We start from the raw sequence: 25,483 nt of genomic DNA on the forward strand, positions 1-25,483 counted from the left end.
CTGCCCTAGAGGGCTAGTTTCTTTCTTTTTTTTTTTCTTTCAATATTTATTTATTTACTTGACTGCACCGGGTCTTAGTTGCAGCATGCGGGATATAGTTCCCTGACCAGGGATCGAACCCAGGTCCCCTGCATTGGGAGCACGGACTCTTAGCCACTGGACCACCAGGGAAGTCCTGGCTGTTTTCATTTAAATGTACCTATAGGACTATTTATGTTCTGGGGTACAACTCACTTTCAGAACTAAGTGAATTCTAGGGTCCTGGTCCCACACATCAACATGACCACGGCCAGTCCCAGATTGGGCCATTCTCCTAAAGGCTCCCTAGAGTGGAAAGCACAGCTCGTCACCGTGAGTTTGCCTTAAAGTTGTGCTGAGCCTTACATCCTGGTTAACTAATACCGGCCGATCGGATTGTTGTAGCCCTAGGGAAGACAGCAGTTCTAGAGTTTGGCCTGTGTGCAGAATTCCTTCACTTTTTCACATCGTTTTCAGTATCAGTGTATCATAGTGATAGGCAGCAGAAACACAGTCAAAACACATAAATGTCTGCAGTTTAATGGGTTTTAGCTCATAACTGACCATCTTACCTAAAAGCCTTCTTAGTCATGGAACTCCTATGACAATATCAAGCATTCCACTCTGCTTTTAAGATTTCCATCTACCAAACTCTCTGAATGCCCAGCATAATTCCGGGGGTGGGGGTGGGGGTGGGGGGGAGTGGTACTCTAGACTAAAATAACTTCTCAGTCCAGGGGATAGAAAGTCATCGGCAACTCCACTGGAAACAGATTACCATATTAACCGCAGACGACGGGGGCCATATAGCTCACATTCTAGCAGAAATAAAGGAGACATTGGCATCTGATATCAGATCTGCCTGTCTTATGACCAGCTAAAGACTGCAGTGCCACAGCAAGGCCAACCAGAATCAGACAGCTGCTTCTTGACTGTTGTTTTCAGCACGACTGATGGTGTTAGATTCCACTCCCATCAGAGCTAGGGGAAGGGAAGCCCTGACTATTTATATGCAAGGATCCAGAGATCTTATGCTTAATGCACATTACTGGAGTCTTAGTCATGCATTTATTCCTTCACTGGATATCAGGAGACCTGGGGTCTAGTTTGGTTCTGTAGTGAACTGGCAGAATGACCTTGATCATGTCATTTAATCTCTCTAGGCTTTGGTTTCCTCTTTTGTTCAAGAAAAGAGATAAGCTCTAAAATTCTGTGAGTTTCCCATGACTTAACTGTAAAAATAGAGCAGATATCTCAAGTTTTCTCAGCTGTAAAATGGGATTAATCAAACGTGCAGGGTTGTGTACAGATTAAAAGTATTCCATGTGTATGGAAAGGAAAAAAATAGTAACTTTACTTTGGAGAAACCTGGTAGATGCCACCTTAGCCAAGTACTCAAGGTTGATATCACCAGTAATAAAATACATCAATGTCATGTACCCCCAGATCTGATTTGATGAGAAGGGTGCATAACCTCTGCGATATTCATCCCCCAAACCATAATCTCAGTCTAATCATGTGAAAAACATCAGACAAACTCAAGTTAGGGACATTCTACAACATATCTGACAAGTACTCTTCAAAAGTGCCAAGATCAAGAGAGACAAAGACTGTGGAACTGTCAGAGATTGGAGGACACTAAGGAGATATGACAAATGCAATGCAGATCAAATTCTGTAACAGAAGGGAAAAAAAGCACTAGCGGAAACACTGAAGAAATCAAAATATGTCTTGTAGTTCAGTTAGTGGTATCTTACCAACATTCATTTCTGACTTTTGATCATTGTACCATGGTTATGTAAGGTGTAAACATTAAGGGAGGCTGTTGAAGGGTATTCGGGAAATCTGTGCTATCTTTGCAATGCTTTTGTATGTTTAAAATTACTTTAAAAGTTTTTAGGGGACTTTCCTGGTGGTACAGTGGTTAAAACTCCGCACTTTCAATGCAGGGGGCACGGGTTTGATCCCTGGTGGGGGAACTAAGATCCCACATGCTGCGCAGTGTCGCCAAAAAAAAAAAGAAAGTTTTTACAACTATGTGAAGTGGCTAGCTCACAGTAGGCACTTAATGAGTGGTAGGTGTTCTAATTATAAGTGAATGCATTAATTCCAACAGTGTTGAATCAAAGAAATGTTGATGGAAGACAGTGATACGCAATCATTAACTGCCTTGTTGGTGCAACAGAAGCCATTCCAGCTGCAGATACTGTCTGACCTTAGCTGAAGTATGTTATAAAAATGAGTTCTTTATCCTTGAAGAGGCTCTGGGAATTGAAAACGTGCAGCTGTTTACATGCTCATCATCTGCCTTTGTTTGTGGGCTCAGATTGGATCTCTCGCTGATAGCATGAGTTTCTACAGCTGTGTAGCTGAATAAACCTTGAGTTTGGACCTGCTAATCTGAGAGGGGGTTTTATTCACAACAATTGGTAGAGCAAAATGAATAGCACCTTGCACTCTGTGTGTTTGATACAGTATTCCCATTGTGCTATGACAAGAGGCTGATCTCCATCACACACCCATCTTCATTACCAAGGATGGCGCTAGCTTAGACAGCTGAGGAAAACAAGGTCAGCTGTGTGGGGGCCAGAGACAGCTCCTCCCCCGGAGGCAGATCAGCCAAGATACTTTGATTGCATTGGCAAAGCAATAAGAAGTGGAAGAAATTTCTTCTCACGTAGGGAAACATCATTCAACAGATATACAACACATATTTATTAAGAACCTTCTATGTGCTTAACCCTTACGGTGCAGTGGGGACCCAGTTCCCACCTTCACAGAGCTTATAGTCCTGTGGCAAACAGGAAGCTCAATAAAGAGAAACAATAAAATGTGGGTCAGTGCTGTGAATTTCAAGGTGGTATAGAGCTGGGACTCAAACATATGGCACATATTATGGAGAGAGAAGTAAACTGCCCCCCTTTGTTTTCCATTCCATTAGTGAGTTTGATGGTGGAAGTCAGTCTTTTTAGAGGCTCTTTTAGTGCAGGCAGATAGGCACGCCTCTGACTGGAGACTCTGTGACCACATGGTCCTGGGCAGATGCACTGTTCACATGGAAGATGGTCAATAAATGCTCATAAGGTGAAAGCTGATTTGTGCCAATGAGTAACTGTCATTCAACCTGATATAACCCAAAATAATATTAACTTTGGTTCATCTCTAACATTTATTATGTGCTTAAGACAATCCTGCCACTATTTTAAATGTACACAATTTGTTTAGTTTTTACAACAACTCAATAACAGAATGACTATCATTATACCCATTTTATAGGTGAGAAAACTGAGACATAGGAAGAAAGGAAGAAGTAACTTACCTAAAGCTACACAGGCACAGCCAATGAGCAGCAGGCCTAGACTTTGAACCTAGGCAGTCAGCTTCAGATGCTGCCCTTCTCTATTCTGCCTCTCCAAGAGTAGTAATAAAGATCCTTGGGCATTTCCTTAGAGGGATGGGGCAATAAGCTGATGGTTCCTCAAAGCTGCAACCCCAGGGATCACGAGCCTGGCGGGACTATTTCAGCTGTCACTTCCTACCTTCTCTCATAGCCTCTAGCCTTGGGCTGATGAGATGGGCACATGGGAACAGGCAGAGCTGCAGTCTGGGACTAGCCTTCACTCAGCCACACTTGGTATATGGCCATCTCCTGACAGCCTGGGTAGCAGCTACCGTGAGTAGAAGACAAGGCAGAGGCCAGGCAGGCAACTTCCTTCCCCAGAGCCACTTGTGGTCTCATCTAAGAGCCCTGAAGCCAACTGTTTGGGTATGATATGCCAGGACTTGACGGCCAACCTGGCTCAGTATCCAATTCCAACTTCTGACTCAGATGCCTAATGTGGCACGCCTGAATAATCTGTACTCAGGTGCACTTTTTGTAGATTTGGTCCCAGTGTTTATCTTGGGGGTGGGGAGAGACAAGGGATAGCTAGGTCAAGTGGGCAAGAAGAGACAGGGATTTTCTCAACTGAGGACTCTGCTAAGTGGCATTTTCCACCCAGACAGTTTCACTGAACGCTGACATCAGAACATTCTAGAAGAGATGCCAAATCCAGTTGAATAATATTCTGATATCCTAGAATTTTAAAAAGTAAAAATCATGTTCTCAAAAATGCCTAGAACATTCTCCTCGAATTCAGTGTCTCACATTCACCCTTGCAAGCTTTTTTCAATATTGTTTTCCATTAATTTGGTGGCTAATAGTTTGATAGTCTGGATAACTGCCAATTCAAGAATGTATCTGCCATTCTTTGCTAAGTTTCAGTGTTCAATTTACTCAAATATTCCCCTTTCATTTCCTGACAACACCAGAACTTAATGGCAACACAGGAACATCCCTGGCCAGGTCCTTCTCTCTCTCGAGAATGCAGTCTAGCTGCACTGCTAGCCTCTCTCTTGCTCTCATACTCATGATCTTTCTTCATGTCTATTTTTGGTTTTCCTGGCTCAGGCTTCTTCGGGCCACTGAAACACAACCCTCACTTTCTTTCTCTCCCTCTGGCATGTATGCTGCTGGTAGGAGCCCCCTAAGTAAAAACTGCTACAGAAATCCTTCCTCAGGAAAACTGGATGGCTTCTGGATCACAGCTCAGTTTTTAACGTGAACACAAGCTGGACGACCTTCTGATGGGCTTTACACTCTGAAGTGGATGCGGACATTTTTCTCTCCAATGACAGAATCACTACAACTTCCTCTTTGCAGTTGCTTCCTTTCCTTAAAGGTAGCTGAATCTTGTTGTCTTTAAAAACTTGTTCCTTCCAAAGTTGCCTGTCATGCTGACCGTCATTAGCACGTCTGTGGCCCCACGGACAGGGGCTGAGCCCAGGTCTCCGGGGCCAATCCCCCAGGCAGCCCAGGGCAAGGGCACCGAGGCCGGCGGCGGAAACCCAAGTGGCATCTACTCAGCCATCATCAGCCGCAATTTTCCCATTATCGGGGTGAAAGAGAAGACATTTGAGCAGCTTCACAAGAAATGTCTAGAAAAGAAGGTTCTTTATGTGGATCCTGAGTTCCCACCGGATGAGACCTCTCTCTTTTATAGCCAGAAGTTCCCCATCCAGTTCATCTGGAAGAGACCTCCGGTGAGTAGCTGAATGGTTGCAGCTTGGGTTTTTTTCCCTCAGAGAAGTCCTCCCACTCCGCACCTCCCCACAGCACAGCTCTGTGGTGCATGGGGCACTGGGCGAAGGATCCTGGCAGTAGCCCTGCAGGGCTCTGTCCTCAGGTGAGGCAGGGCTGATTCTCACTCTCTGCTCTCTCTCTCTCTCAAAAAAAAATCTTGCTCTTTATGAAAGCCATTGGAAGTCAGTTTAATTCACCCTATAAAAGTAAATATTCCTTTCCCAGAACAAATTCCAAACTGGAATTTCCAAACAAATTCCAAAATTCCGACCTGGAGAGTAGTCCAGATCTACCCTCCTGTTTAAGTATCTTGCATCTTTATAAGATTCCTTCACTTTCTTACTGAAGGGCTAAAATCATGATGTCCTTTTAAGTTTGCCAGTAGCCATGTCTTTCTGAAATAGAAAGAACCCTGGAAAGAGGAGAGTGGCAGCAAAGACTACTTTTTCATGCACAAAATGTTAGGATTAGAAGGAGAATCCCTTGCAATCATTTGAGTCCATCTACCTCACCTCACAAATGAGGAGATAAAGGCACACCAGAATGAAGTACATCCAGGGCACGCGTGACAGCCTGGATTAAAACCCTGTTTCTTTTAGTGACTATTCCAGGAATAGTCAGGAAAGGAAAGTGAGGAAAGTCATATTCCCGCGGCTCCCTACTTTGATCACACCTCCAGCATGACTCTTGTCCTTAATTCAAGAAATCTTTATTGAACATCTTCTAGAGCCAGAAACCAGGCAAGCAACTGAGGAGACAGTGTAATAAGGAAAACAAAACTTCCTGCTCTCCTGGAGCCTAGAGTCCTGAAGGCAAGACAGGCTTTGAACAAGAGTGATGAGTTTCAGGAGACAATGTTCAGGGCACTTCAGAAGGCAAAGGAGAGCTAACCCAGGCCAGGGAGAGAAACCCTCCTGAGGAAACCATTTCATCTGAGCCCCAGTGCTATTCGTGAGCTTCATCAGGTTAAACTGAGGCCCAGTGCTATTCATGAGCCATGTGTTTCTTTTGTTTTGTTTTGGCCACAGTGCAGCTTGTGGGATCTTAGTTCCCTGACCAGGGATTGGACCTGGACACTCGGCAGTGAAAGCGCAGAGTCCTAACCACTGGACCACCAGGGAAGTCCCAAGCCATGTGTTTCCTTTTAACCTGAGATGAAATATCCAGGTTAAATATCCAACAACCCTGTCCTCACCCTGTGTGTTCCACAAGGGCCCCTTTCCTCGCCTGCCGGCTCTATGCTCAGGCCCGTGACTGTCCTGAGGGCCCTCAGTTTGGAAGGGAGGACTGGAAAGAACTTCATTCTCCAACCCAGTCACTGCCCTACTGCGAGGGAACTGGGACACGTCGCATCCCTGATGAAATATCTTCAATGACACTGTTCTCCCCTCCCCCCATGTTTTCAGATAAGTCCAAACTCCTTACCTGGGCTATAGGCCCTTCTCCAGCCAGCCCCGGCCTCCCTGTCCATCTCTCCGTCACCCTCGCTCCTGGACCCCTACACATTCAGCTGCTCTGTTGTTCTAAGTCTTCTCATACACAGCCTTTAGACCAGTCAAGATACTACTCAAAGCAATGTGTTTGAGTATCTCGTGCCTGATCTAAGTGAATCGGTCCAACTGAACAAGAGGATATGCGTATGAACCATCCCCTCGTGGGCAGGAAACTGCCTGTCCTTTTGGGCCATTCCAGTCATCCCCATCAAAAAAAAATGTGTGTTTGATTGTGAAATGTGAGTGCATCATTCGAGGGTGAAGGTGACCACATAAAGGGAGAATCACACTGGGTCGGGGAACTTGGCTGCTCACTCAGTTATCGGCTATGACAACCTCTGGAATAAGGCGGTGAGCAAATGCTCCCATTTTCCCCATCTGCCTTTGCCTTGTGCATTCCAGGTTATTTCTCCATACTCTCTGCAATCACTCTTAAAATCAGGGGCAACCTAGATCCCTTTTGCTTTTGGAGGGATGGGACACGGGCCAGCTGCAAGGCCTTGTGCATCTGGTACCCTCCTTCCCTGGGGAATGCAGGACCCCCAGATCGCTCCACGGAGACCCAGAAGCCCACGAGGGAATTCTCCCTTGGGAGGCAGCATCTCCCTTCTTGGTGCCTCTGCCCTTCCCAGCGAGGGCCCCTCCATAGGCAAGTTGACTCACATCCTCTTGTGGTGCAGGGCACAAGGATCCTGTGCAAGGATTCTGCATAGAAGATTCTGTGCAGTGCTAACCCTCTGAGTCAGCTCAGCTCACTAAGGCCACCAACAACAGAGACTGGCAATGTGTTCCTGAGCCTCCCCTGTCTCTGGCTCTAGGCAGAGTCACCTTTCAGGAAATTCCATCTCATTCCAGCCCCACCCTAACCTGGACCCCAGAGAAGCAGGAGTCCACCTATTTGGGAACCAGGTTGAGTCAGCTTCAGGTTAAACTGCACTTGATGGATACAGCCTCAGTGTCTCTTGGCTCTGCCAGGAGAGGTTATAACCTATTTGGGCCTCCCATTCACAGCTGAGTTGAGGTCAAAACTGCATCATTGATGGACAGCCACCCCCAATTTATCCCGTCAGCTCTTTCCCTAGGAAATCTGTTTTCCCTTCGTCCTCTGCCGTCTAAGCTCCTGAGGCTGATAGCTGAGATTCTGCATTTTCCCTGAGCCACTTTCTGCTCAGCTTTGTTTCCACTGGTTCTTGGGGGTTGGGGGAACTTACCATCTTTCCTTTATCTCCAGATCCAGTGCTTTATAACTGACCGGCAATGGCTGGGCCTCCAGCCATAGGCTGCCTAACTGCCTCTTCCCCTCAGGTCCTGTCCCCGTGGCTCCATCTTTTCAGAGCCTGACCCTTTGCCAGTTCGGAGCTGGGTCCCAACTTCACCCACATTCCTCTGGTGTATGCCTTCCCTCTTACCTGTTATTATTATTACAACCCCATATCCAACTGTGCTTTGCCCCGGTTGGTCTAACCTGGCTCTCAGCCCTGCTCTCCTGCACTCCTTGGGTCAGCTAGCTCCCTCTGCCAACTAGACCTGAGGAAGCCTCTTTCCCAGACAGACAGCAGCCCCTTTATATTCTGAACAGGTGACTTTATTTCCTATAGTTTCCATACCTGGAAATCTCTTGATTTACACTCTTTTTAAGGCTAGAATTTAGGTAAGTTTCCCAAGTTGTAATTTATCATGAACCATCTTTCAACAAGTCTAGAAGATTTTGATGCTGGTCCTAAGATCTTATCAGAGAGTATCCACGGAAGGTCACGACCACCACCCAGCTGAATGCAATTGGAGGAGGCTTTCTAATATAACATGCATCACAACTTCAGGGATGTTAAAATAGGAGGGGGGAAAAGTACCTTGAGAATAGACAAATAAGACCCCTTTCCCCCTTAACTCACAGTCCTGCCATCCCCTTCCTACTCCTTTTCCCAAACCACTTCTTTCTCCTCTGCAGCCTAGCAGCCTGACTCCAACCCCATCAGCTGGGCTTTGCTGCTCTCTGTCTGACCTGGTCTCCTACCCCTTCCCAAGTCCCCAGCATCCAGGCAGAGCTAACTTCTCCCTTGTCCCAAGCTGTTACACCAGACAAAAATTAAAAAATAAAGTAAATCACTACATTCTTCAGGTTAGGTCTTGTTACCACTACAAAATTATCTTTGATATTTTATACATATTTATCCAGACGTGTTTATATGTGAATCCTTACCGTGGCTGAATCGTCAGCTTTTCTCTTCAAGAGGAAAACACATAAGGAAAAAGTAGGAAGATTCTTGTAGTTATAGGAAGGGGGCTGGACATGGTTGTTTTCTAGGGGAAAAAAAAGGAAAAAAAAATGCTGATTTACTTACAAGAGGAAGGAGAGCTAGAACAGAAACCAAAGGGGGGTGGGGGAAGCAACAGGGCAGGAGACCACACAGGTGAGAGTCATCCCTCCCCTTGACCTGACCCTCAAAGACCTCTTTACCAATGAACTTGTGAAACGCCGGAGGCAAGTATATAACTTTTCTCAGTAAAGGGCGGAAGTTAGCGTCTTGATTTACACAGGCCGAACTGGGCCAGCACACCAGGAAGTCAGAATGTGGAAAGCACAGGAGTGGGGAAAGACAGAAGCAAGCTGCCCGGAACCCGCCGAACTGTGGTGGGAGGGAGGAGGGTCTGACCTCTCAGAGGCTATGATGTGGGGATTCAGGATCTCCAAGGAACCATGAGCCCTCAGCTAACACCTGGGAAGCATACTGCTTAAGAGAAGCTGACACTTGCTTTAACAGTTTCATCCAAACTTCAGGTTTAAATAATCACCATCAGAACTTTTAGGAGTGTATTATACCCCGCAAGAGCACCAGGAATAGAGTATATATTATAAAGCAGTATCAAAGCTGCTATAAAAAAACTCCTTATAAATCATAGGCTTGAAAAATGTTTGGGAACTACTACTTTTTGCCACTCCAGGTAGATGGGCTTCTTTCCTGATGTTAAGGTTTTGAAGGGAAAACGATGCCCCCATCTCCTTTATTAACCTATAGTTAGTACTGTCTCAGTCTGAAAGTTCACCCTTATTTCTAGCCAGAACTCTTCCGGCCACAATTTTAGCACATTATATCCGGCCCTGATCCAGCAGACAGTGAAATTGAGTCAGCTGATTTCCTCTATATATTAATTCTCCTTATTCGTGAATAATGCCATCCTTCCTTTAGTTGCTTCAGATCAAATAGTCATAAAACTTCTCAACTCTACCCCATAGGTGTGATTTTTCCAACCCTGGAGTTGTCAATGCTATGATCCACATACAGTCGATCCTCAGGACTTGTGGATTCTGTATCTGTGAATTCACCTACTCACTGAAATGTATTTGTAACCCCCAAATCAATATCCATGGTGCCTCGTCGGTCATTTGCTGACATGTGTAGGGCAGTGAAAAATTTGAGTCTCCCTCCATGCATGTTCCCAGCTGAAGTCAGACAAGGTTACCCTCTGCCTTTTAGTTTCAGCTCTCAGACTATAACCAAGTATCGTTTTCATAGTCTGGTGCCACGTTTTTTCTCTGTTTAAAATGTCCCTGATGAAGACTTCCCTGGTGGCACAATGGTTAAGAATCTGCCTGCCAATGCAGGGGACACGGGTTCAAGCCCTGGTCCGGGAAGATCCCACATGCCACGGAACAACTGAGTCCATATGCCACAACTACTGAGCCTGCGTTCTAGAGCCCTTGGGCCACAACTACTGAGGCCGCGTGCCACACTACTGAAGCCCGCATGCCTAGAGCCCGTGCTCCACAACAAGAGAAGCCACCGCAATGAGAAGCCCGCACACAGCAACAAAGAGTAGCTCCTGCTCACCGCTACTAGAGAAAGCCCACGCACAGCAGCAAAGACCCAACACAGCCAAAAATAAAATTAAAAAAAAAAAAGAGCAAACATGTTTAAAAAAAAAAATGAAGCAAACAGGCTGAGGGCAAATAAATAAATAAATAAAATGTCCCCCAACGTGTAGTGCTGAAGTGCTATTTAGTGTTCCTAAGTGCAAGAAGGCTGTGATGTGCCTTGGAGAGAAAATACATGTGTTAGATAAGCTTCATTCAGGCATGAGCTATAGTGCTGTGAGTTCAATGTTAATGAATTAATATATATATTAAATAAGGTGTCTTTAAACAGAAACACACATAAAATAAGGTTATGTATTGACGGTAGACACCCAGGAATCTAATGCTGTATTTCCTCCAGGTGCAATGACTCAATATTCACTAATTGAGCACTCACGGTCACAGTGACTTTATAGAACGTAACTACCATGAATAATGAGAATCAACAGTATTCCTATGTTCTCTCTACTCCTAGGTATCACAGCTTGAGATAATACCCTATGAACAGTGTGATCAGTAGGAAACACTGCAACATAGTTTAATCTATTACAGTCATTATTCTTTTTGATGTTCAAATTGTCCCATCTTCAGACAATGGGAGCCTCCTACAAGTTGCCTGTATCATTTGACATGACCCCATTCATTTTCAATAGCTTCCTTGTTTTCTGGCCACAACAAAAAGTCTCAGGCTCATCTTGTACATTTCTTGCTCTAGATCTGGAATGAATCATTTCTTCAAGGAGGCTGGTTCCTTTTAGTCTGAACTAGAGTTAAAGAAAAGGAGTGAAATGTAGAAGACAGCTGCCTACTGACTTCCTGGGACCCAGTGCTTGGCCTTTACATCAGCACTCTGAAGTTGAAAGTTTTCTGACAATCTGTGGGGACACCAGAGGTCTGTTGCTCTAACGACCTCTTCCACATGCCCATCACCTCTATAATTAACACCCCACCCTGGGTAACTTCCCCGCAGGGGGTCACGTGACCTGAGTTACTCAATTCCGAAAAGAAGAAATCCTAGTTTGGCACAAAATAAATTTATTTCATTCCAGTGTGAGATGAGAGGGAGGGAGCAGAGCTACAGAAACACCGATGCTGTGTGCAGTGAGCCCTCTGTTTCTGGGCCTAGAGCCCAGTCGCTGTGCAGCTGCTTCTCTCAGGGATATTATCTTTCCAGTAAAACCAGCTGGGAGGTCTGCTTGTAATCTGTTTTAGTGTCATCATCTGTCAGACAGTTTAGAAAGAAGTGGGGATCCCTGGGCTAGCCGCTAAAAGGAAGAATTGGGGGCATGGTGCAGAGTGGTTAAGACAGCTGGATTTAGAACCAAACAGACCTTGTCTGAACCTTGGCTCTGCCCCTACCAAGTCACATAAACTTTCCAAGTTTCGAGTTTCTCTTCTATAATGCACATAGTGATATTCTCATCATATGGCTGTATCTGAGTATCCATAAAATCCTAGTAGGTGCTCAAGGTTAGGTAGCAATATTAGGATAGGCAGCTGAGGACAGGAGCATAACACGGTGACGAAGTGCACAGGCTTTCAAGTCAAAGAAACTGGATTCAAATCCCGGCTCCACCTCTTACCAATGTGACCTCAGGCAAGTTACGGACCATTTCTGGGTCTCAGTTTCCTCCCATGTGAAAAGAAAATGAAAATTCCTACTTTCATAGAGTTGTAAGGATTAAATGAGATACCGTACATGACTTGCTTAGCGCGATTGTCAATAGCGGTGACGGTAAGTGAAAGGCAAAATGAGGTACCCAGTTGAGAGCCAGCCCCCTCTCTACTCAGCAGAGAATCATCACAGTGCCATCCTGGAGCGGGGCTGGGGAAGCATAAGTTTTGGCGAAAGTGTGACAATTCTATAAATATCGATAACATTTAGGACTGCCTCCCATTATATTCCACAAGACAGCAGCTCCTCCTGAAAGTCGTGATGGAGACAGGACTCTAGACATCATGGGAGGAACAAGCTGAAATAACTCAGCAGTAGAGCTCTGAGAATGGGAGGGGCAGAGACAGAAATAGCCAAGAAAGGTATGAGAAGATGCATTTCATTGATTATGAATAAAGAAGAGCATCTTTTCATAATTCATGTAGTTCTTGATTATTTATCTTGCTGTCCACGAAATAGCTGTTGTCTTTCACTCATTTTTCTATTGAGTCGTTTGTTTTTTTCAACTTGAATTATAAGCATTCTTTATGTATCCTGGATACTAATCATTTATTGTTTAGATGTGCTTTTTTCCCCATTTTTTGGCCACACCACGCGGCATGTGGGATCTTATTTCCCTGACCAGGGATCGAACCTGCGCCCCCTGCATTGGAAGCCCAGAGTCTTAACCACTGGACTGCCAGGGAAGTCCAAACTTTTCCCTCTTTTAAGGGTATTTTTTTACTTAAAAAATTCTAAATTAAAAGCTCTTAACTAGAAGTTCTAAATTAATTCTTAATTTATTTTTTCCTTTATAGTTAGTGCTTTTTGTGTTCTGTTAAGAATGTTTTTCCTAAACCAAAGTAATTCCTTTTTATTATCATTTAGAAACTTTATTTTTCTGCCTTCATATTTGGGTCTACAATACATCTAGAAATGATTTTTGCATATAAGATAGGGATCACATTTTGATGTTTTTCCATATGGATATTCAAAGTTTCCAGCACAATTTATTAAAAAGACAATCCCTTTTACAATGACACTTTTTAAATAAATCAAATATCTATCAATGCGTGGCTCTGTTTCTGCGCTCTCTGTTGTGTTCCATTATGTGTGTCTATCTTTGTGCTAACACACCTTGTGCCAATAAGCCTTTTTTTTTTTCTCTTGGCCGAGCCACATGGCTTGCAGGATACCAGGGATTGAACCCGGGCCACAGCAGTGAAAGTGCCGAGTCCGAGTAACCACTGGACTGCCAGGGAACTCCCACTAAACTCTTAGTAATTCTAATAATTTGATTATTGATCCCAAGTTATTTGTCTATAGAGCCTATGTTTCTGTATAAATAGTTAGGTCACGTGAAAATAATAATGGGGCTACCCAGTGCATTATGCAGCCTAATTCGTGTCTTATTGCACTGGCGAAACCCTCTAGCATAATGTTAATAACTAAGGAGATAGCAGGCATCTTCCTCAGGTTTCCCGTTTTAAAGGGAGTATTCTTAATGTTTCACTGTTGAATAGATTTTCTACACATTGATTTGTAGAAACAACTTATCATTAAGAAAGTTCCCCTCTATTCCTGCTTTGCTAAGAGTTTCTTTTAAAATCATAAATGGTTGTTGAACTTTAATACTTTTTCTGCATTTATTGAGAAAATCGTGATTTTCCTTCTTTAAACAGTTAATATACAAAATCACATTAATAGAGTTTTCCAGTATTGACCCCTTGCATTCTTAGAATAAAACAAACTTAGAATGTATTATCATTTTTACATGTCACTGAATTTTGGCTTACAAATCCTTTATTTAGGTTTTTGCATATATGATCATTAGTGAGATTGGCTTAATATTTCCCTTTCTGGTGCTGTCCCATTTTGGGATCAAGGTTATATTAACCTCCTAAAATGAGTGGGGAATGTTCTTTCTTCTATTCTGTGAAGAGACTGTGTAAGATGGAAGCTATATGCTTCTTAAATATTTGGTAGAATTTTGCCAGCGTTTTCTTTAAGGGAAGATTTTATTTATTAATGAAAATACAGCCTCTTCAATAATAATGGGATCATTTGAAATTGTTTTTCTTCTTGAGTCAGTGGTAATATTTATTCTTCTAGGTATTTTTAGTAACCATTTTATCTCTTTAAAAACCTTTTTTTTTTTTTTGCTCTAAAGTCAATCATATTGGATATTAATGTAGATACAGCAACTTTGGGGGCAAGTTTTTGCTTGATATATATTTTTTTCATTCTTTTACTTTCAACATTTCTATGTCCTGATGTGGTGCATGGGCTCAGCAGTTGCATGTGGGGGCTTAGTTGTCCTGCGGCATGTGGGATCTTAGTTCCCCGACCAGGGATCAAACCTGCGTCCCCTGCATTGGAAGGTGGATTCTTAACCACTGGACCATCAGGGAAGTCCAAAACCTTTGCCTTTTAACTGGAGATTTTAGTCTATTTACATTGATTATGAGCTTTGATGTACTTTGGGTTTATTTCTATCTATCTTCCTAACCATAACCTTTCTGTTTGTATTTCTTTTGAAATGTTCCTGTTTTCCTCTTTATGTCCTTTTAATTGATTAAAAGTGCTTTCTCTCATTTGTTTTTTCTTTCTACTAGTTTGGAAGTTATTGATTGTTTCTGTCTTTTCAGTGGTTGCCTTAAATTGTTAGCATACATATTATCTTGACGAAGCCTGAAATATCAATACTATTATTTTTCTCATAAATAATATGAGGAAGATAGAGCACTTTAAGTACTCCTCTTCTAACTAATATGCCATGGTTGTTCAGAATTTTATCTCTATCTTGATTTTTCAACCTTAAAATTAGAAAATATTGTAATTTTTCAATATTTGCTTAAATTTACACACATTTGCCAATTTCTTTGTTTACTGATCCTTCCTGAGTCTTAGACTTTTCTTTCTAGAATAATTTTACTTTTTCCTAAAGTACATTGTTTAGAAGTTCCTTTAGTGGGGGTCTGTTTGTAGTAAGCGTTTCAATTTTTATTTGTGTGAAATTTGCTGTCACTCTTAAAATACTTTTCCTGAGTAATCAGCCCTAGGTTTATTCTCAGTGCTGTCCTCTGGATTACGTTGTTGTTGAAGTCAGCAATCATTCTATTTGGTATCCCTTAATAGGCCATCTGCCTTTTCTCTCTGACTGCTTTCAAACTCCTCTCTGTCTATGGTATTCTGCATTGTTGTGTCTAAACGTGTATTTCTTTATATCTTTCCTGCTTAGGATTCATTGGGATCTTGAATCTGAGTCATTAATCCATTGTAGAAAATCTCTTAGAATATTATTTCTCCCCATATTTTCTATTATCTTCTTCTAGAACTCCAGTGAAATATATGATGACCTTATCTTGCTCTATCACATATATATCTTAACCTCTTTTTAAAAAAAATTTCCCATCTTTGATTCTCTGTGTGGTATTCTATGTGATTTCTTCTGAAGTAGCTTCCAATTCACTAATTCCCACTTTAACACCACCACCTAATCCAATTATTGAATTATTAAATTTCATTATGAACATTCACTGGATACTGGTTCAAAAAATAAAAGCATCTATAAAAGACATTTGGGGAACAACTGAAAAAATTATCACAGGGATTTGGATCTTGGATAATATTAGAGAGCAGTAGTTAATTTTCTCAGTGATAATGGCATTATGGTCAGGAGGAGAGTGTTCTTGTCTTTAGGAGATGCCTGGTGTATCCTAAGTATATCCCTAAGTATTTAGGTGTAAACTGTCATTGTACGAACAACACTCTTTCAAACGGTTCAGCAAAAAAATAATAAAATCTATACATACGTATATAGATAGGTAAAACAAAGATGGCAAAATGTTAACAATTGTTGAATGTAGATGTAAGCTATATGGGTGTCCATTCTTTAAACTTTTCTGCAAGTTTGAAATTTTTCATAATGAAAAGCTAAAAAACTGTGATAGCTAAAATCTAACATTTCAATAACAGGGTTAAAATATAAAATCAAGGAAAAGGAAAAAAAGAAAGAGAGAAAGGAAGAAAGGGAGAAAAAATAACGGAAAGGGAGAGAAATGTAAAAGAAATAATATAAGAATATCCCAGAACTGGGGACAAAATTCTCTACCTTGAAAGGAGTCACTGAGAGCTCAGCACAAAGAATTTTAAAAATAAATAAACTCATACCAAGACACACAAATGTGGCTTTTGGAATTAGGGTGGGGGGTTGTTGGGGAGAGGGAGAAGGGAGAAAACCCTAAAAGCTTTCAGAGGGAAAAGACAGGTCACATACAAAGGAATGTTCATAAAAATTGCATCATACTTCTCAACACCAGATGCCAGGAGCAATGAGACAATGCCTTAAAACTTCTGAAGGAAACTGATTTTCAACCTAAAACACCTAGACAAATTCTCAATCAAGTGCAAAGACAGAAAAGAGATAGATGGGCAAGGACTCAAGTGACTTACCTCCCACTCATCCATTCTTACGAAAACTGCAAGTTGTGTGCCAGTAAAATCGAGGAGTGAACCAAAGAAGGGTTAAAATCCAGGAAACAGATTTCCACCCAGGAGAAGGGCAGTCAGTCTGAGGCCACTGCTCCAGACCTGGAAGACTGCTGGTCTGGTCTGTAGGGGAGAAGGGCTGCAAAGGAAGGCCCTAAGTTGGGGAGCAATGTACCTCTAGGTTATCTATGCATTTAAGTATTTGTAAAAACTACTGCTGAAGAAAAGCACTGATGGATACATTAAAAAATCAGAGAATTATAAAGAATAAGAGAAAAGAAACATTTATACAGAAAGGAAATGTAACACAGCATACTACTTAGTTAAGAAGTGAACAATATTTAATTATATTAAAGGAAATAATGAATTTTAATTTCTCTAAAATTTATGACATAAGTATTTTGGGAAGATGATGGGCAGAGCATAATGCGAGAAACCTAAATCTCATTCCCCCAAATAGGAATTCTATTGATACTTTCTAAAAATAATAAATTAAAAAGTAATAATATAAGCATATTATTTAGAAATATAGAGGTAAATACCAGAAGAAAGAGCTAAAAGAATTAAAAGTGGCTGTCTCTGAGGAGAGAAATTTGCAGGGCAAGAGACTGCTATTCCTCTAGGTAACTTCTGTTTGACTTTTTAAAAATTTGTTCATGTATAAACTGAATAAAAATAAAATTATTTCTTAAAAAAACTGACCTCAAGAATTACGTTGAAGGCTTTCCTGGTGGCGCAGTAGTTGAGAGTCCACCTGCCGATGCAGGGGACGCGGGTTCGTGCCCTGGTCCAGGAGGATCCTGCATGCCACGGAGTGGCTGGGCCCCGTGAGCCATGGCTGCTGGGCCTGCGTGTCCGGAGCCTGTGCTCCGCAACAGGAGAGGCCACAACAGTGAGAGGCCCACATACCGAAAAAAAAAAAAAAAAAAGAATTACGTTGAGCTATTATAGTGTCCTGTAAAGCCAATGTCATGGTTTCAAACACTAGTGAACGTAGAATCCCTGATGTGCTTATTTAAATTGCAGAGTCCCAAACCCCTACCAAGAGGATCTGAATCGTTAGGTCTGGGGTAAGCCCTAGAATCTGCATTTTAAACTTGCATCCCAGGTGATTCTGATGCAGGTAGTCCAAAGACCACACTTTGAGAAGCACTGACAAAAACTGACAAGAGTGAACAAGTGGACAGGGAGACGGCATCCTCCTAGTGGGAAGGCTGCCAGAACGGAGTTTCCACCCATGCCAGCTCCCTGCCCTTACTCTCGAGTTGCCCGTTTGTGCATGGTGAAATTTTGAAAAAGCTCAGTTTTCTTGTGAATATATTCCGACACACATTTATCCTCCTTCCCCATCTACCACTTTCTCTGCCTCAAAGGTCCTGAACTCACAACCGTGGATGTCTGTTCACTGCACTGGGACCCACTCTAACAGGGACTCTCATTTGAGGTCAAGCTACCTACCCTCTGGGTCACTCTCACAGATTAGAGTCCCTAAATGTCCAGTCAAGGTCTTTGGGGGGATGGGGCAGGGACATCAGGAGAATGAAGGCTTCATTAACCTCAGACAATGGCCCGGAACAGAATCCTCCTATGCATTCAGGAGCCTGTATAGGATTAGTGTATACAGCATGTTTCGAAGGCCCCATGCTATATCCCATTGGCCGCCAGTGTTAAAGGCATGAATGCCTTTTGCTGAGGCAGGGTAAGCCTCTCTGTAACTACATTTTCTCTTTTTAAAGAAAGAATCCCAGCAAGGCTGATGGAAGTAGCCTGAAGGTCTGCAGGTCTTGTGGCCTGTCCTGGGGCTGTCCCTGGCTCTCTCGCTCCCCTTGCCAGCTCCCTGTCTGACTGGCATGGTGTTGCCCCTTGACCGTGGGCTCAGGGGCCTCCAGCCAAAGCTGCTGACTCTGACCACAGCCTTTCTCTGGGCTGTGTTCATTTGCATTGCACTGCTGAGAGTGGAGGAGCTATATAGGCTCCGGCCCATTCACGGGAGGATTAGGCCTTGGACTGAGGGCGCAGCAGGAGAGAGGCCACAGTGAAGTCCCAGCTCCACTCCCTGAGCGGTCACCATGCCCTACCTGCTGCCAGGATTCTTCTGTGACCGTGTGATCCGGGAGAGGGACAGGAGAAACGGAGAAGGCACCGCCACACGGCCCCTCAAGTATGAGGGGCAGGATTTTGTTGTTCTCAGACAACGGTGCCTGGCTCAGAAGTGCCTCTTTGAAGACCGTGTGTTCCCAGCAGGTGTTCAGTCCCTGGGCTCCCATGAGCTGAGCCAGAAAACCAAGATGAAGGCCATCACGTGGAAAAGGCCAAAGGTAGGGATAGGAGGGACGGGGCTTCAGGAGACAGCTCTTAGGAATGGGAGGTCAAGTGGTCCAGAGCCTGAGGCCACAGATCCCGGATCTGAGCAAGTGGCTTATCAACATTCTCCTACCCATTTGCCCCCAAAATACATTCCTGCTTCCTCCTGAAACTGGGGCTGTTATTTTCTATTCCTGAACTAGAGATTATTTAATACTTTATAGATCCCTGAGACTGTAAATATTTTTTTTTTTTTTTTTTTTTTTTTGCAGTACGTGGACCTCTCACTGTTGTGGCCTCTCCCGTTGCGGAGCACAGGCTCCGGACGGACAGGCTCAGTGGCCATGGCTCACAGGCCCAGCCGCTCCGCGGCATGTGGGATCTTCCCGGACCGGGGCACGAACCCGCGTCCCCTGCATCGGCAGGCGGACTCCCAACCACTGCGCCACCAGGGAAGCCCCTGTAAATATTTTTAAGAGAGCTAATGCACCGACTTAAATTCGTAGTAAAACAGTAAGGAATAATTGATGTTTCTTCTCGAGAGCAGGTATTCTGGGGGTGGGAAAGTGGAGTGGTGAAGAGGACTAGGGCTCACAGTTTCAAGGAGAGTTCCCTGGAAGCTGGTGAACAGTTATGACATAGGAGGCTGCAGGAGGCTAGAGATTTGCCTTCTTAACTTCTTGCCTAAGGCTGGTTCATTAGTGATGGGTCACTTCTGTGTAAACAAAAAGGTCCATGCTGACCAGCCACACTCCCTACAGGGAGAAGCAGTTTACTCAAGGATACCTTACTGCCTGGCAATTGAGGAGTCCATTTGTTTCAACTGTATTCAGCTACTCTGTGCTTCTCAAAGTGTGGTCTTTGGACTACCTGCATCAGAATCACCTTGGGATGCCAGTTTAAAATGCAGATTCCTAGGACTCATCCCAGACATAACTGTATTTCTGTATTAACTATCTGTATTTATAATAAGCAAAACATGAGTTCATACTAACTTATACCAAAGTATTTCTCTTTGTGTGTGTATGTGTTATTGTAAATGAAGTTTGTTTTTGTTTTTATCAAATTCCATTTGTTCATTGCTGGTATATAGGAAAGCGACTGACTTTTATATACTAACCTTCTATCCTGCAACTGTGCTTGCTTATTAGTTCCAGAAAGGTTTTTTTTTTCTTTTTGGCATTTGTTTGGGATTTTCTACATAGACAATTATGTCATCTGTGAATAAAGAGCTTATTTCTTCCTTTCCAGTCTTTATAAATTTTATTTCCTTTTCTTGTTTTATTTCATTAGCTAGGACTTTCAGTATGATGTCGAATAAGAGTGGTAAGAGGAGACATTTTGACTTGTTTCTGACCTTAAGGGGAAAGCATCTAATTTCTTAACATTAAATATGAAGATAATTGCAGTTCGTTTAAAACTTTTTAAAAGTAAATTTTCTTTACCAACTTGAGGACATTCCCCTCTATTCCTAGGAGTTGTTATCATGAATGGGTATTGAATTTTGTTAAATGCTTTTTCTGCACAACTGATATATGATCATGTGATTTTTCTTCTTAGCCTGCTGTGATGGATATCATTGATTGATTTCCAAATGTTGAACCAGTATTGCATACCTGGAATAAATCCCAGGTAAATTATATACTTGTAGTATATAATTTTGTTTATACATTGTTGTTTTTGAGTTACTAATTTTTTTTTTTGAGGATTTGGTTTCTATTTTCATAAGAGATACTGGTCTGTAGTTTTCCTTGGCAATGTCTTTTTCTGGTTTGGGTATTAGGGTAATACTGGCCTCATAGGATGAGTTAGGAAGTGATCCCTCTGCTTCAATTTTTCTGGAAGATATTATAGAGAATTTGTATCATTTCTTCCTTGAATGTTTCATAGAATTCACCAATAAATCATCTGGATCTGGTGCTTTTTTTTTGGAGGGTTATTAATCATTGAATAAATTTCTTCAATAGGTATAGCCATATTCAGATGGTCTGTTTGTCTTTGTGTGAGTTTTGTGTCTTTTACGAAATTAGTCCATTTTATCTAAAGTTATCAAATCTGTGGGCTTAGAGGTATTTGCAGTATTCCTTTATTATCCTTTTAATGTCCCTGGGATCAGTAGTGGTGATCTCTCCATTTCTGCTGTTGGTAATTGGTGTCTTCTCTCTTTTTTCCTTGGTGAGCATGGTTACAGGTTTATTAATTTTATTGACCTTTTCAAGGAACCAGTTTTTGGCTTTATTGATTCTCTCTTGTTTGCTATTTTCAATTTCATTGATTCTGCTCTTTTATTATTTCTGTTTTTCTGCTTGCTTTGAGCTTAAATTTTTTTTCTTTCTCTGGTGTCCTGAGATAGAATATTGGTATTGATATCAGATCTTTCTTCTTTTCTAATATATGCACTTAATGTTATAGATTTCCCTCTAAGCACTGGTTTCACTGCATCCCACAAATTTTGATGATATATTTTCATTTTTATTTAGTTCAAAGCAATTTTTAACTTCTCTCGAAACTTCTTCTTTGACTTGTGTGTTATCTAGAAGTGTGTTGTTTAATTTCCAAATAATTTGGGATTTTCCAGTTATCTTATTTTTATTGCTTTCTAGTTTCATTCCACTTTAGTCTGAAAACATACTTTGCATATTTTCTATTCTTTTAAATTTGTCGAGGTGTGTTTTATAGCCCAGAATGTGGTCTATCTTAGTGACTCTTCCATGTGATATTGAGAGCAGAATGTGTATTCTGCTATTGTTGGGTGGAGTAGTCTATAAATGTTAATTAGGTTAAGTTGATTGCTAGTGCCATTCAGGTCAACTATATCCTTATTGATTTTCTACCTGCTGAAGTTCATGAACAAGGGGTGTTAAAGTCTCCAACTATAATACTAGATTTGTCTATTTTTCCTTTCAGATGTATCACTTTTTGCCTCATGTCTTTTGACACTCTATTGTTAGGTGCATCCACATTTAGGATTGTATGTTTTCTTGGACAAAGGACTCCTTTATCATTATGTAATGCATCTCTTTATCTCTGATAATTTTCCTTGTAATGAAGTGTGCTTTGTCTGAAATTTATACAGCTATTCCAGCTTTCTTTCTTTCTTTTTTTAAAATTTATTTATCTATTTATCTATTTTTTTCGGCTGAGTTGGGTCTTTTGTTGCTGCACGCGGGCTTTCTCTAGTTGCGGCGAGCGGGGGCTACATTGTGGTGCGCAGGCTTCTCATTGCGGTGGCTTCTCTTGTTGCGAAGCACGGGCTCTAGGCACGTGGGCTTCAGTAGTTGTGGCACGTGGGCTCAGTAGTTGTTGTTCGCAGGCTCTAGAGCGCAGGCTCAGTAGTTGTGGCGCACGGGCTTAGTTGCTCCGTGGCATGTGGGATCTTCCCAGAGCAGCGCTCAAACCCGTGTCCCCTGCATTGGCAGGGCGGATTCTTAACCACTGCGCCACTAGGGAAGCCCTCCAGCTTTCTTTTGATGAGCATTAGCATGGTGTATCCTTCTCTAGCTATCCGAGTCTTTATATTTAAAGTGATTTTCTTGTAGATAACATATCGTTGGGTCTTTTTAAAAAATCTATTCTCACAATCTCTACCTTTTTTTTTTTTTTTTTTGCGGTACGCGGGCCTCTCACTGTTGTGGCCTCTCCCGTAGCAGAGCACAGGCTCCGGACGCGCAGGCCCAGCAGCCATGGCTCATGGGCCTAGCCGCTCAGCGGCATGTGGGATCTGCCTGGACCGGGGCATGAAGGCCATTCACATTTAAGTGATTATAATATAGTTGGATTAATATCTACTATGTTTATAACTGTTTTCTATTTGTTGCAATTTTTGTTTCTCTCCTCTCCCCTTTCCTGCATTCTCTGGTTTTAATTGAGTATTCTATATGATTCTATTTATCTCTTAAGTATATCAATTATACTTTTTAAAAGATGTTAATGGTTATGCTAAAGTTTCCAATATACACTTACAGCTAATCTGATTTCACCTTCAAATAACATATACCACTGTATATGTAGTCTAGTACCTCACAACAGAAAATTCCCAATTCCTCCCTTCCTTCCCATGACATTACTGTCATGCATTTCACTTATCCATATGATATAATTACTCAACACGTTGTTATGATTATTACTTTAAATAAAGTTATCTTTAGATTAAAAATAAGAAAACTAAAAGTTTTATTTTACCTTCATTTATTCCTTCTCTGATGCACTTCCTTTCTTTATGTAGTCCAGGTTTCTGATCTATATAATTTTCCTTCTCCTTGAAGAGCTTATTTAAACATTTCTTGCAAGCCAAGTCTGCTGGAAATGAATTCCCTGTGGGTTATTATTTTAAACATTTATTTTATTTATTTACTTGGTTGTGCTGGGTCTTAGCTGCGGTAGGTGTGTTCCTTTAATTGTAGCATGTGTGCTCCTTAGTTGCAGCCAGCAGGCTCCTTAGTTGCAACTCGCTGGCTCCTTAGTTGTGGCATGCACACTCAGTTGTGGCATGCATGTGGGATCTAGTTCCCTGACCAGGGATCGAACCAGGGCCCCCTGCATTGGGAGCATGGAGTCTTCACCACTGCACCACCAGGGAAGTCCCTTCCCTGTGGTTCTATTTGTCTGAGAAAGCCTCTAGTCTCCTTCAGTTTTGAAAGATAAGTTCTCTGCATATAGAATGCTAGGTTGGTGGGTTTTTCTTTCATCAATTTAAATATTTCTTGCTTGCATGGTTTCTGAAGAGAAGTCTACTGTAATTCTTGTCTTTTTTCCTCTAGAGCAAAGGTATTTTTCTCCCTCTTGGCTTCTTTGAAGATCTTTTCTTTATCTTTGGTTATCTGCAGTTTGAATATGATATGCCTAAGTGTAGTTATGTTTTATTTTGCTGGCATTTATGCTACTTGATGTTCTTTGTGCTTCTTGGATCTGTGATTTGGTATCTGTCATTAATTTTGGAAAGTTCTTGGACATTATTACTTCAAATATTTCTTCTGCTCTGTTCTTTCCCTCCAGTATTCCAATTATACATATGCTGAACCTTTTGAATTGTCCCACAGTTCTTGGATGTTCTGCTCTGTTTTGTTGTTGTTGTTTTTGCTGTTATATTTTTCTCTTTGCATTTCACTTTAGGAAATTCCTATTGTCTCATCTTCAATTTCACTGATTTTTTTTTCTTGTCCATGTCTAATCTACTGATGAGCCCATCAGATACATGTTATATTGTCTTTTATTTCTATCATGTCCTTTTGATTCTTTCTTAGAGTTTCCATCTCTCTGCTTATATTGCACATCTTTTCTTAAATGTTATGTACTTTTTCCATTAGACTTTTTGACCTACTTATCATAGTTATTTTAAATTCCCTGCCTGATAATTCCAACATCTATGTTATATTGGAATCTAGTTCTGATGCTTGCTCTTCAGATTGCATTTGCCTGCTTTGGGGCATCTCTTGTAATTTTTTACTGAAAGCCAGACACATTGCTTTGGGTAATAAGAACTGAGATACATTAGCCTTTGGTATAAGGATTTATGTTAAGCTGGCTAGAAGTTGTGCTGTGTTTGTTTCCTCCAGCTGCAGGAGTCAGAAGCTTCAAATTCCTTTAATATCCTTGTTTTGTCTCCTCTCTTGACTTTGGGCTTTCCTAAATACTTATCAGAGTTTACATCTTGCAGCTCTTTCAGCTGTAAGTCACTGTTATTTCACTGGAGCTCCGTTGATGTGGTGGTATGATCAGGGAGGGGAAGTGTTCTATAATCTAATGATTAAAGTTCTTTCTTTTAATGAGACTGTCTCTCCGGGCTATGACCTTCATACACGTTTCTCCATTGGTATAGCTTTTACCCCTTCTCAGGTGAGAAAGCCTGGAGGTGGCTGGAGTGGGAGTAATACACTTCCCCCAACATAGGTAAGACTGGAAAAGCCTTTTCCCCTGTAGGGGGGATCTTTCTTGGGTCTTCACCATGAGAACTTGGATTTTTGGAGGTAAAAACCATGAAAGGGTTGGGGGTTTCTCCCAAAACTGTGGCCTCCAGAAGTTTCTCACTTTTGTGCTAGTCCACACTCAGCTTCCTGAAATTCATCAAAGTAACCATTTAAGTGTTCCTCCCAGTTTGTGGCTGAGGCAGCTTCTGTTCCAGATAAACAGATCTTGGCTATAACTCTCTGGTTTCACTTGTGTCCATATTTCAGGGTGGTAGGTTGCCCTGCAACCTCAGTTCTCTGATGGATCCAAGCAAAGTCACTGGTTTTCAGGTGTTTGGCTTTTTCTTGTGGTAAGGATGGGAGGGATGACTTCCAAGCTTTTTACATGTTGGAGCTGAAACCAGAAGTCCCCTACATATATCTATATTAGCCCACCCTTTTAAATGTATGCTTTTGTTTTTCTTATAATGCACATTGTACGTTAGGATAACACACACACATAATTTAAAACTAATAAGAATATGTACAGTTGCATGTTCAGAATATTTTAATGATGAAGGTATACAATAAAAAAAATGTTTGCAAACCACAGCACTCAAAAACTGAGGAAATGGTCATCTGTTGCTAATTGTTGGGAATCCA

At 41.9% G+C, this 25,483-nt stretch overlaps 1 protein-coding gene across 7 annotated transcripts in view; it reads left to right on the plus strand.

Moving 5' to 3' along the window:
- The first annotated feature begins 4,511 nt into the window (after positions 1-4,511).
- Positions 4,512-25,483, plus strand: part of CAPN3 (calpain 3) — a 49,048-nt gene continuing 28,076 nt past the window's right edge. For 3 of the 7 annotated variants that reach the window (XM_065872961.1, XM_065872958.1, XM_065872960.1), the window contains exon 1: positions 4,792-5,100. In XM_065872961.1, coding sequence (XP_065729033.1) covers positions 4,792-5,100 — 309 coding nt within the window. Of the gene's footprint in view, positions 5,101-18,656; positions 18,950-25,483 lie in introns of those variants that run through there. The other 4 variants (XM_065872959.1, XM_065872963.1, XM_065872955.1 and 1 more) reach the window with 3 other exon arrangements.

This window comes from Phocoena phocoena, chromosome 2 (genome assembly GCF_963924675.1).
Source record: "Phocoena phocoena chromosome 2, mPhoPho1.1, whole genome shotgun sequence".
NCBI classification, from domain to species: Eukaryota; Metazoa; Chordata; class Mammalia; order Artiodactyla; family Phocoenidae; genus Phocoena; species Phocoena phocoena.